General features: G+C 43.0%; 1 protein-coding gene across 2 annotated transcripts in view; it reads left to right on the forward strand.

The window, feature by feature from the left end:
• Nucleotides 1-10,460: 10,460 nt before the first annotated feature.
• Nucleotides 10,461-13,543, forward strand: part of GPCPD1 (glycerophosphocholine phosphodiesterase 1) — a 103,089-nt gene continuing 100,006 nt past the window's right edge. For both annotated transcript variants that reach the window (XM_089665506.1, XM_089665507.1), the window contains exon 1: nucleotides 10,461-10,600. In XM_089665506.1, coding sequence (XP_089521632.1) covers nucleotides 10,599-10,600 — 2 coding nt within the window. In that variant the 5' untranslated portion in view covers nucleotides 10,461-10,598. The remainder of the gene's footprint in view (nucleotides 10,601-13,543) is intronic.

Here is a 13,543-nt window from a genome sequence, read left to right on the forward strand (position 1 = left end):
ACTCTGGGATTCTTCTTTACCTCATGCAGCATTCTGTGCTGTGCTCTTGCAGTCATTTTTACAGGGCGACCACGCCTAGGGAGAGTAGCAACAGTGCTAAACTTTCTCCATTTGTAGACAGTCTGTCTTACCATGGACACATGAGCATCAAGGCTTTTGGAGATACCTTTGTAACCCTTTCCAGCTTCATGCAAGTCAACAATTCTTGATCGTAGGTCTTCTGAGAGCTCTTTTCTGCGAGGCATGGTTCACATCAAACAGTGCTTCTTGAAACCAGTAAACCCAAAACAGGTGTGTGTTTTTTAAGGACAGGACAGCTGTCAGCAACACATCCAATATCATCACACTGATTGGAGTCAAGGTTGGCTCACTCCTGGCTCCAATTAGCTCTGGGAGAAGTCATTAAGCTAGGGCCTCACATCCTTTTTCCTCCCTGCACTGTGAATGTTTACATGTTATGTGCAATTAAACCATGGCAACATCTTATGTTTGTGTAGTATTATGTTCAGCAGACTGTGTTCTTCTATTGTTGTGACTTAGATGACGTTCAGAGCACATTTTATGCCCAATTCATGCAAAACTCCACGTAATCCCAAGGGGTTCACATACTTTTTCTTGCAACTGTATATATATATATATATATGTGCATACTGCATGTTGAAATGCATTTTTATTACAAAATATATGAAGTATATTTTGAAAAATACATTACATTTCTAATATACTGTATGTCTTTTAAAATACAAATCTACATTTTTGGAATGCATTTGATAATATATGTAAAAATATATGTTAAAATGACTTTTTTACATGTTAAAAAAAATCTGAAGAATATATTTTAAAAATATGTATTTTTAAAAAGGTGTGCAGCGTGGGGGCGCTCTAATACAGGAGATGTGTTACTGGCCAGATTACCAGGTGAAAACAGAAGGAAAAAGCATAAAAAAATAAAAAATTATTTTTTTAAATATATTCTTCAGATTTTTTTTAACATATAAAAAAGTTATTTTAACATATATTTTATTTATTTCAGGTACTTATATAGCGCTGGCAATTTACTCCGCGCTTTACATATATATATTGCACATTCACATCAGTCCCTAACCCTCAAGGGGCGTACAATCTAAGGTCCCTAATTCACATTCATACATACACATACTAGGGCCAATTTAGACAGGAGCCAATTAACCTACCAGCATGTCTTTGGAGGGAAACAGGAGCACCAGGAGGAAACCCACGCAGGCACAGGAAGAACATGCAAACTCCATTCAGGAGGCGCCATGGTTGGGAATTGAACCCATGACCCATTTTACTGCAAGGCAGATGTGCTATTTTTATCACAAGCAAATCTGTATATATCTTGTGAGCCAAGCAGTATGTGACAAATAGCCACCATGGATTAATATTATACTTTTTTATATATTAAGTTATTATTTTATATATGAATTTATTATTATTTATGTTCAGGTAACTTTTTTATATTTGAACATTATGAAATATAATATTCACTTTGTCATTATAATTTAATAAGGAGCGCAACACAAGATGATGAAATAAAGGCAGATGTGCTAACCACTAAGCCACTGTGCCGCCCATATTTTTACATATATTTGTACATGCATTCCAAAAATGTAGATTTGTATATTTAAATACATTCAGTACATTTGAGATGTATTTTTTTAAATATTTTTCATAGATTTTGTAATAAAAGCACATTTCAACGTGCAGTATATGTATGTGTGTATATATATATATATATATATATATATATATATAGTGTGTGTGTGTGGAAATATATTGAATATGGCCAAAATTGTAGCATTTCAAATATATTTTTCTTCCATGTGGGTATGCTTGACAGAGCACTTGTATTCTAGTTGTAAAAATAAATAATAAAAGAATAAAAGTTTCTTTTTTTTCTGAACTCACAAACCGATCAAAAGTGCCAGTGCTGTGTGTAATCTGTCTGCAGTCATCGTGAATGTAATTTTTATGAAGAGGTTAATTAATAAGCTGAAGGAAATGATGGGTAATCATCCTATTGACCTCCTCTTGACCTGCCTATAGTTCCAGCGCATTCATTTTTTTCTGCATTCTTGCGTCAATGATGTTAATCTATCCCTCGATAGCCAGGACGAGGCAACATAACAAGTTCCAGGAATACGTGTCCTCTGGTGACCCTCTGTGTGGCAGCCAGCCACAGGCTGGCGTATTACTGTTACAGCTCTGTGACACGGCCATGTTTTGCCCCATTCCTCTTCCCTGACCTTGGCGTGATCATTCATACAACCAGCACTGACGGCAGCTACACAGGTGGCCCCCCTCCCACCCAGCACGGTTTACAGTGGATGCATAAATAAACCACATAGGGGTTTAATTATAAAGAAGTCCAAGTACATTCCTTCTGTGTGAATGGGGAAAAAAACAAACAATGTGATAAGGGCTATTTCATGTGCTGTTTTTTTTTTTTTTATTAGACATGTGCAGAACAAAAAAATTGGTTTTCAACCTGACTAGAAATTTTCCAATGAATTCAAAATATTCGAATCGAATGTGAATTGAAAATATTGAATCAATCCGAATTCATTGTGAAGAATAGCTGGTTCTATTCTATTTGAAAGACTGTTATAGTCTATTTTATTCTATTCTATTCTATTCTAATCTATTCTTTTATTTTCTATTCTGTTCTTTTATTTTCTATTATATTGTGTTCTTTTCTATTCCTTTATTTTCTATTCTATTTTATTATGTTCTTTTATATTCATTCTGTTCTGTTTTACTTTATTCTGTTTTATTATATTCTTTTAGAAATATGAACTTCAGAAGATGGCTATTTTTTTTTTTACTCTATTTTTATTGTAATCTACTCTTTTCTATTCCTTTATTTTCTATTTTATTCTGTTTTATTCTAGTCTATTCAAATCTATTTTTTCTATTCTTTACTATTCTATTCCTTTTTTTTCTACTGTATTCTATTCCTTTTTTCTATTCTGTTCTGTTTTATTATATTTTATTCTTTTGTAAATTAAAATTTCGGAAAATGGCTATATTCTAACACTAAGGCTTGGTTCACATCTGTGCGGGTGGTGTCGCTGCGGGACCCGCACAAATACCTGCAGCCGCACCACTCACACAGAGGAATGTGGGACCTGCAGGCGGGTGCCATTAATTCTTTTTTTAACCACTTCCAGTCCGCACACTTTTACCCCCTTCCCGTCCAGGTCAATTTTCAACTATCACACTTTGAATGACAATTGCGCGGTCATGCAACACTGTACCCATATGAATTTTTTAGCATTTTTTTGAGACAGATAAAGCTTTATTTTGGTGATATTTATTCACCACTTGGATTTTTATTTTTTTTACTATGTAAATGAAAATGTCCAAAAATTTTTAAAATTAAGAGTTTTTCTTATAAAATTTTGCAAATAAATAGTATTTCGTCATAAATCTTGGCCAAAATTTATTCCATTATCTTTTTAGTAAAAACAAAAACCCAAATTAGTTTATAACCAAAAATTATAATTTTTAAACATTTTTTTTTAACAATTTTTTTTATTTTTTTATATTTATGTTTTTTTTGGGTTTTTTTTTACATACTGTCACCCTAGCAGTATAGTGTCACCATGGTGACTCTGTACTACTTGTGGGGGGGTGATGAAGATTTTTTTTTTACACTGATTGCTTTTACACCCATAAAAGCTGTAAAAGCAATCATTTCTCCTTCTCTATCTTGCAGCCATTGAAAACTACTGAGTGAGCTGTGATTGGTCACAGCTTGTCACATGGTACAAGGCTGTTGTGAATAGCCCTGTACCATGTGATCTCTGTGATCATTCACAGATTTCACAAGTAGTAAGCAATGATGTCAGCAAGTGAAATCTTGCTTACTACTCTGCATGTGATCACTGATTAGCCAGTCATTGATCACATGATCAGGGCCTCGTACAGAGGTCCCGTACGATGATTGGTGTTTCACTGTGTCCGGAGAACACAGCGGGCACCGGATCGCGGTGCTGCACGCTCCCAGGAAGCGCGCACAAGCAGGGTGCAGGGAGGCCGTTTATAAACGGTCACCCGACCCTGCACTGCCACCGTCCGGCCGTTTATATACAACAGCCTGGACGGGAAGTGGTTAAATCCAAACAACGTTTATTATCAAGATAATAAAGAAAATGGAACAGTACTTACAGAATCCACAATGACATTACTACATCAACAGGATTACACATAAATAGAACAATGTGGACACGCAGATGCAGTAATGGACACTGCGGTGTCACTGAGAGCCCCAGGTCCTGTTCTAACGATCGGGACACGGGACTCCCGATTCCGGGTCACATGTTTGCTGTGATAGCCTCTGATTGGCTATCATAGTGATCAGTCACTGTACAACCCACCCCCTTGCTTTTTTCTCTCTCTATGAATGGAGAAGAGATACATTGTATCTCTCTAACTCCTGGCATAGAGAGAAAAACAAATTTTTGTAAAAAAAAAAAAAAGAAGATAAATATTAAAATAAAAAATAAAGAAAAATACCTAGATCAAGGTTTGATCTAGTCCAGTGCCAGGGTTAGTGTTTGGGTCAAAGGTCAGGATTTAAAAAAAAATTGGTGGCAGTTAGTGTTAATGTCAGTGTGTTTTAGGTAAAAAAAAAAGACAAAAACAAAATGCGCACTATTATTTCTGGGCTGTGCTACGGGTACAAACAACAAATAACATACACATATATGGTATCGCTGCGATCGTCAAGAGCTGGAGAATTTATTTCGGGTTGTTCTTTGGTGGTAGGTTATGGTCGTAACAAGAAACACACAGCTAAATAAAAAAAATGATTTTTTTTACTATTTTGGGCCAGTGGTTTGATATTTAAAAAAAATCAGGAGCTATCCATTACCATTTACCACCAAATGAGAGCCCAATTTGTCCTGAAAAAACCGCAGTATAATCCACCTGGATGTACAAAGTAGTTTTGATGATATGTACGGTTTTAATAACACACGCCAACGTTGCAGAATTGTGCTTAGGCATTTAGATTTGTTTTACCCTTAGGCGTGAAGGGGTTAAATTCATTACTATTGTAATTCTGAAGTTTGGATACATCCGGATAATGAAAATTTCTTCTGCATTTTGATTTGGAAAGAAACGAACTGCACATGTCTATTTTTTATTATCGGAAAGTAGTGGCAAGCGAGCGCCTGATTGAACAAAAGCAGCTGGCATTCAGGATGAACCTCTGTATCCCCAAAGTGGCTTAATAAATAAATAATGCAGTGATAGAAGATCATAAAGTGACAAATGGATATATCGTGAAGCGCAAAGTGGAGCTAAAGTGATTGCAACATAAAGTGTACCATCATATATTGACGTAAAAAAAGTGACTTTGATAACAATAGTGACACTGGTGTATAATTCCTACAAATAATAGCAATGAAAATATATAGAATCAATATAAATATGGAGATGCGTAAATCACTCCAATATGTTCCGTGAAATCTGTGCACGTGACTTCCGTGATGAGGATTTGTAGTGTGATTGCACTCACCAGAAGCGCAATAATATTGCACATGTATATAATTTATCCTCGGTGGTCATCTGGGCGCAGGTAAGGAAAAGGAATCATCTGGCGCACTGACAGCATACAAGGAATAACTCCAGACCTCACTCACAGGACCCTCTCAGTACTCAGGAACAAGGGATCCCTTTGACAATATGCATGCGCATGAAACGCGTCAGAAGGAGCCTTGCCGCATTGATGTCATGCCGCAGAGGCCGCATGGAAGCCTGGCAGCCATCTTTGTCCCTGTAAGTGTACTGAAAGCTGTTTTTGGATACACGCTTTTTGCTTTACCAATAAAAATACTACACTATCAGCATTTTTCGTTTTGTGGCTTGTGTTTGCGAGCCATTTAAGGTGGAGAACATCCACTTTTTGGCTATTTTATACTGTGGTGGAGAAGTATTATGGAGCTGTTCCTGTGTACTGAGAGGGTCTTTTGAGTGAGGTCTGGAGTTATTCCTTGCATGCTGTCAGTGTGCCAGATGATTCCTTTTCCTTACCTGAGCCCAGATGACCACCGAGGATAAATTATATACATGCGCAATATTATTGCGCTTCTGGTGAGTGCAATCACACTACAAATCCTCATCACGGAAGTCACGTGCAGGGATTTCACAGAACATATTGGACTGATTTATGCATCTCCATATTTTATATTGATTCTATATATTTTTATTTTCCACCTGTAAAACCATTCCTGTTTTGGGAATCATCTCATTGTTGCCCATCTAGTGCACCTGCTGTTAATTTCATTAACACCAAAGCAATTGAAAGTGATGAACAACCCCCTCTGCTACTTACCTGACCAGATCAATATCCCAGGAGTGTCATTGATTGATGCTAGACTCTGATTATAAAGTATTCCTTTAAACTTTTTGAGCAGTGTACTGTGTATATATATATATATATATATATATATATATATATATATATACATATACAGTCATGGCCGAAATTGTTGGCACCCTTGATATTTCTCCAGGAAATCATGTATTTCTCATGAAACGTATTGCATTAACACATGTTTTGCTATACACATGTTTATTCCCTTTGTGTGTATTGGGACAAAACAAAAAAAGGGAGGAAAGAAAGCAAATTCGACATAATGTCACACAAACCTCCAAAAATGGGCTGGACAAAAGTATTGGCACCCTTTCACAACTGCGGATAAATAAGAATGTTACAAGCATGTGATGCTCCTGTAAACTCACCTGGGGCAAGTAACAGGTGTGGGCAATATAGAAATCACACCTGAAAGCAGATAAAAAGGAGAGACGTTCACTTAACCTTTGCATTGTGTGTCTGTCTGTGCCACACTAAGCATGGACAACAGAAAGAGGAGACGAGAACTGTCTGAGGACCTGAGAACCAAAATTGTGGCAAAATATCAACAATCTCAAGGTTACAAGTCCATCTCCAGAGAACTAGATTTGCCTTTGTCCACAGTGCGCAACATTATCAAGAAGTTTGCAACCCATGGCACTGTAGCTAATCTCCCTGGTCGTGGACGGATGAGGAAAATTGATGAAAGATTGCAACGCAGAATAGTCCGGATGGTGGATAAGCAGCCCCAAACATGTTCCAAAGACATTCAAGCTGTCCTGCAGGCTCAGGGAGCATCAGTGTCAGCGCGAACTATCCGTCGACATTTAAATGAAATGAAACGCTATGGCAGGAGACCCAGGAGGACCCCACTGCTGACACAGAGACATAAAAAAGCAAGACTACAGTTTGCCAAAATGTACTTGAGTAAGCCAAAAGCCTTCTGGGAAAACGTCTTGTGGACAGATGAGACCAAGATAGAGCTTTTCGGTAAAGCACATCATTCTACTGTTTACCGAAAACGGAATGAGGCCTACAAAGAACAAAACACAGTACCTACGGTAAAATATGGTGGAGGTTCAATGATGTTTTGGGGTTGTTTTGCTGCCTCTGGCACTGGGTGCCTTGACTGTGTGCAAGGCATCATGAAATCTGAGGATTACCAAAGGATTTTGGGTCGCACTGTAGGGCCCAGTGTCAGAAAGCTGGGTTTGCGTCCAAGATCCTGGGTCTTCCAGCAGGACAATGACCCCAAACATACGTCAAAAAGCACTCAGAAATGGATGGCAAAGAAGCGCTGGAGAGTTCTGAAGTGGCCAGCAATGAGCCCAGATCTAAATCCCATTGAACACCTGTGGAGAGATCTTAAAATTGCTGTTGGGAAAAGGTGTCCTTCCAATAAGAGAGACCTGGAGCTGTTTGCAAAGGAAGAGTGGTCCAAAATTCCGGGTGAGAGGTGTCAGAAGCTTATTGATGGTTATAGGAAGCGACTGATTTCAGTTATGTTTTCCAAAGGGTGTGCAACCAAATATTAAGTTAAGGGTGCCAATACTTTTGTCCAGCCCATTTTTGGGGTTTTGTGTGACATTATGTCATATTTGCTTTTCTGCCTCTGTTTTATATTTGTTCCAATACATACAAAGGGAATAAACATGTGTATAGCAAAACATGTGTTAATGCAATACCTTTTTTGTGTGAAATACTTGATTTTCAGGAAAAATATCAAGGGTGCCAACAATTTCGGCCATGACTGTATATATAATGTGAGAACTTGCTTCAAATGATAGAGCTTTTTTAAAGCACACAGCAACTCAAGAGGTGCAACCTATATTCAAGAAGTCAAACCATCTGTCAAGAGGTCAAACCTTCGGTCAAGAAGTTAAACCCTTAGTCAAAAGGTCAAGCCCTCAATCAAGAAGTTAAACCCTTGGTCAAGACATCTAACCCTAGCTCAGGAAGAAAACCCTTGGTCAAGAGGTCATACCCTTGATCAAGAGGTCGAAACCTTGATCAAGAAGTCAAACCCTTGGTCAAGAGGTCAAATCCTTGGTCATGAAGTCAAACCCTTGGTCAAGAAATCAAACCCTCAGTCAAGCCCATGGTCATGAGGTCAAACAAACCCTTGGTCATGAAGTCAAACCCTTGGTCAAGAAGTCAAACCCTCAGTCAAGCCCTTGGTCATGAGGTCAAACCCTTGGTAAAGAAGTAAAACTCTCGGTGAAGAGATCATACTCTCGTTCAAGAAGTCCAACCCTCAGTCAAGAGGTCAAACCCTTGTTTAAGAAGTCATACCCTCGGTCATCAGATCAGACCCTCAATCAAGAAGCTAAACCCTCAGTCAAGAAATTAAACCCTCAATCGAGAACTTAAATCCTCGATCAAGAGGTCAGACCCTCTATAAAAAAAAGTCAAACCCTTAATCAGGAGGTCTAACCTTCATTCATAATGTCAAAGCCTCAGTCAAGAAATCAAACCTCAAGTCAAAAAGTCAGACCCTTGGTCAGAAGAACAAATCCTCAGTCAAGAAGTTAAATCCTCACTCAAGAAGTCAAACCCTTAGTCAAGGAGTAAAACTCTCAGTCAAGGGATCATACCTTCATTCAAAAAGTCATACCCTCGGTCAGAAGATCAATTAAATAGTTAAATCCTTTATCAAGAACTCAAACCCCAGTCACAAGGTTAAACCCTTGGTCAAGAAGTCATTCCCTCAATCAAGCTAAACCCTTAATCAAGAACTCTCTATCAAGAACTCAAACCCTCAATCAAAAGGTCAAACCCTTGGTCAAGAAGTCATACCCTCGGTCAGAAGATCAGACCCTCAATCAAGAAGCTAAACCTTTAATTAGGAAGTTAAACTCTCTATCAAGAACTGAAACCCACAATCAAAAGGTCAAATCCTTGGTCAAGGAGTCATACCCTTGATCAGAAAATCAGACCCTCAATCAAGAACTTAAACCCTTGCTGAAGAAGTCAGACCCTTAGTCAAGAAGACTCTCGGTCAAGTGATCATACCTTCACTGAAAAGTCATACCCTCGGTCAGAAGATTAGATCCTCAGTCAAGAAGTTAAACCCTCAGTCAAAAGGTCAAACCCTTGGTCAAGAGGTCATAGCCTCTGTCAGAAAATCAAACCCTCAATCAAGAACTTAAACCCTTGCTGAAGAAGTCAAACCCTTGGTCAAGAAGACTCTCGGTCAAGTGATCATACCTTCACTGAAAAGTCATACCCTCGGTCAGAAGATAAACCCTCAGTCAAAAGGTCAAACCCTTGGGCAAGAGGTCATAGCATCTGTCAGAAAATCAAACCCTCAATCAAGAACCTAAATCCTTGCTCAAGAAGTCAAACCCATGATCCAGAGGATGAACCTTTGGTCATGAAGGGTTGTCTAGAAATAAAAGCATTTCTGAATTGAACAAAGTTGGGTTTACAAAGACCTTTACAGAGTAGAAATACTTTTCTTCCAAAGAAAAGAAAAAGTTGCTGCGGGCTGCATCCAACAATAGTCACATGACCCAAAGCCAAGGCACATGGTCACATGATCATCGGAGAAGGCTAGTACTGGCCAATCAGAACTTCAGTCCTTCCTTTTAACACACATTGAAAAACCCTGAGCTCATCACTGCTCATGACCAGGGCCTCTGGTCCCTCCTGTATTAATTTGTATTGCAATTGTACTGTCTGCCCTCATGTTGTAAAGCCCTGCAGCGTAAACTGTTAGCGCCATATAAATGCTGAATAATAATGATAAGTGCCTAGGAGGTGGCAGCACTAGAGGGACCCCGCAGCACCATTTGCTCCAGAAATAAGAGCTCTTCTCTGCTTCTATCAGTGTTTATTTCTAAGAACACCCCGGGGACCTTTCCAGGAACACGTTGTCACCATTGTGGGGTCTCCCGGGAAATCAGGGACAGCCACACCCTCTGACTCCGCCCCCGTCCTGCACGTAAACATCAACACATGCGCTCCCCGGAACAGCCAATCAGTGCTCGCCGCTTCCTCCGTCAGGCTTGTCATTGGCGGAAGACGGCCAGCGTTGGGATTGGCCGTTGCGGAATTGGCGGGCGTGGCTGTACGCCGCAGAGTCTCTGTGTGTGAGTGTGTGTGTGCTGTCAGTGCTTCCGGTGAGCTGAGCCGGTTCTGACCGGTTTGAAGAGGGACGTCAGTGACGGTTTGTGAGGACCGGCTCCGTACGAGTCAGGGGGCTCCGCCTTTGGTGATGTGAGAGAATAACGGCGCTGGGGGAAGGGGGTGTCACAGACAACTCAGTGTTGGGGGGTCCCTCTATGCGTGATGGGGAGGGGGGGTGTTCTATCATGTGACTGGGGGGTCCCTCTATGTGTGATGGTGAGGGGGGTCCTGTCATGTGACTGGGGGGTCCCCTCTATGTGTGATGGGGTCCTGTCATGTGACTGGGGGGTCCCTTTATGTGTGATGGGGAGTCCCTTTATGTGTGATGGGGAGGGGGGCTCCTGTCATGTGCTTGGGGGGTTTCCTTTATGTGTGATGGGGAGGGGGGGTTCTGTCATGTGTCTGGGGGGTCCCCTCTATGTGTGATGGGGAGGGGGGCTCCTGTCATGTGTCTGGGGGGTTCCCTTTATGTGTAATGGGGAGGGGGGGTTCTGTCATGTGACTGGGGGGTCCCTTTATGTGTAATGGGGAGGGGGGCTCCTGTCATGTGTCTGGGGGGTTCCCTTTATGTGTAATGGGGAGGGGGGGTTCTGTAAAGTGACTGGGGGGTCCCTTTATGTGTGATGGGGAGAGGAGGTTCTATCATGACTGGGGGGTCCCTTTATGTGTGATGGGGAGGGTCCTGTCATGTGACTGGGGAGACCCTTTATGTGTGATGGGGAGGGGGGGTTTTGTCATATGACTGGGGGGGTCCCTCTATGTGTGGTGGGGAGGGGGTCCTGTCGTGACTGGGGGGGTCCCTATATGTTTGATGGGGAGGGGGGGTTCTGTCATGTGACTGAGGGGGTCCCATTATGTGAGATGGGGAGGGGCGGGTCCTGTCATGTGACTGGGGAGGTCCCCTCTGCACTGCTGTAGTCACTGGTGAGGATTGGGGTGTTCCGTTATGTGATTGGAGTGCCCCCTCTGTGTTGGGGGTCACAGTTGGGGATTGGGGGGGTTCTGTCACATAACTGGGGTGTCCCATGTTAGGGTCACTGGTAGTGGGATCATGTATCAGAGGGGTCGCCCTAGTGTTGGGGGTCACTGGTGTCAGGGTGGGGTTCTGTCATGTGACTGGGGTGTCCCCTTTGCACTATGTTGGGGTCCCTCATGGGGGTTGATGTTAGAGGGATCCACCTACTGTTTGGGGGTCACTGGTGTGTGTGGGTCTTCTGTCATGTGACTGGGGTGTCTCCACCTCTTTTATTTGGGTGTTATTGGTGGTGGGATGGGGGGAGGGCCTTTCATGTGACTGGGGGGTGCACCATGTGTTGGGGTTTGCTAATGTTGGGTTAATTTTTATCATGTGATTGAAGTGTCCCCTGTGCACTGTTGGGGGGTCGGGTCACAGTTGGTGGGGGGTTTCTGTCATGTGACTTGGGTACCCCCCTCACTATGTTGGGGGTCACTGGTGGTGGGATGGGGGGGCTTGTCATGTTACTGGGGCTGTTGGGGTCACTGACTGAGTAGGATGGGGGAATCCATCCTGTGTTGGGGTCACTGAAGGGAAGCCCCCCCATTTCACCCTTAGAGACCCCAGCACAGAGTGGACACCCCAGCCACATTACAAGCCCTCCCCCCATCCCACCACCAGTGACCCCAACACAAGGAAGTGGGGAAACCCCAGTCACATGACAGACCTTCCACCCACCCCAACACCAGTGACCCCAACATGGTGAAGAGGCCACACCCCACTCACATGACAGACCCTCCTCCATCCCGACACCACTGATCCCCCCCCAATACAGGGTGGATTCCCCACCATCAGTGACACCAAAAGAGTGGGCACCCCAGTCACATGACAGACCCTCCTCCATCCCACCACCAGTGACCCACCAACATAAGGAAAAGGTGACAACCAAGTCATATGACATTACCCCAACACTGAAAAGACACCCCAGTCACATGACAGACCTTCCCCCCCACCCTAACACCATTGGCTCCCAATACAGTTCAGAGGGGACACCCCAGTCACATGACCGTACCCCATCCTGACACCAGTGACCCCACACAGAGTAGACCCACATTCCCCACTACCAGTGACCCCAACAATGTGGACATCTCAGTCACATAACAGACCCTCCTCCATCCCACCACCAGTGACCCTCAACATAGTGGGGAGGGGGGGGGGTTACCCAATTCACATGGGGGGGAATCCACCCTGTGTTGGGGTTACTGATCGAGTAGGATGGGGGGATCCACGCTGTGTTGGGGTCACTGAGTAGGATGGGATTCTATCATGTGACTTGGGTGGTATTCCTCACTATGTTGGGGGTCACTGGTGGTGGGATGAAGGGGGTTCTGACATGTGACCTGGGGTTGTTTCGGTCACTGATGGAGTAGGATGGAGGGATTCACCCTGTATTGGGGGTCACTGATGGATTAGGATGGGGTTCTGTCAAGGGGATCCAACCTGTGTTGTGGTAATTGATGGAGTAGGATGGGGGATCCACCCTGTGTTGGGGACACTGGTGAAGTAGGATGGAGGGATCCACCCTGTGTTGGGGGGGTCACTGATGGAGTAGGATGGTGGGATCCACCCTGTGTTGGGGACACTGGTGAAGTAGGATGGAGGGATCCACCCTGTGTTGGGGGGGTCACTGATGGAGTAGGATGGTGGGATCCACCCTGTGTTGGGGGGGTCACTGATGGAGTAGAATGGAGGAATCCACCCTGTGTTGGGGGGTCACTTATGGAGTAGGATGGAATTCTGTCATGTGAATTGGGTAACCCCCTCCCCCCCCCCCTCCCATGTTGAGGGTCACTGGTGGTGGGATGGAGGAGGATCTGGGATGTCCACGTTGTTGGGGTCACTGGTGGTGGGGAATGGGGGTCTACTCTGTGTGGGGTCACTGGTGTCAGGGAGGGGTACGGTCCTGGGACTGCAGTGTCCCCTCTGCACCGTATTGGAAGTCACTGGTGTTGGGGTGGGAGGTCTGTCATGTGACTGTGGTGTCTTCTCAGTGTTGGGGTTTTGTCATATGACGTGGG

The sequence above is a fragment of the Staurois parvus genome, unplaced genomic scaffold (genome assembly GCF_062004578.1).
Source record: "Staurois parvus isolate SC_StPar_1 unplaced genomic scaffold, SC_StPar_1.0 ptg002222l, whole genome shotgun sequence".
Taxonomy (NCBI): domain Eukaryota; kingdom Metazoa; phylum Chordata; class Amphibia; order Anura; family Ranidae; genus Staurois; species Staurois parvus.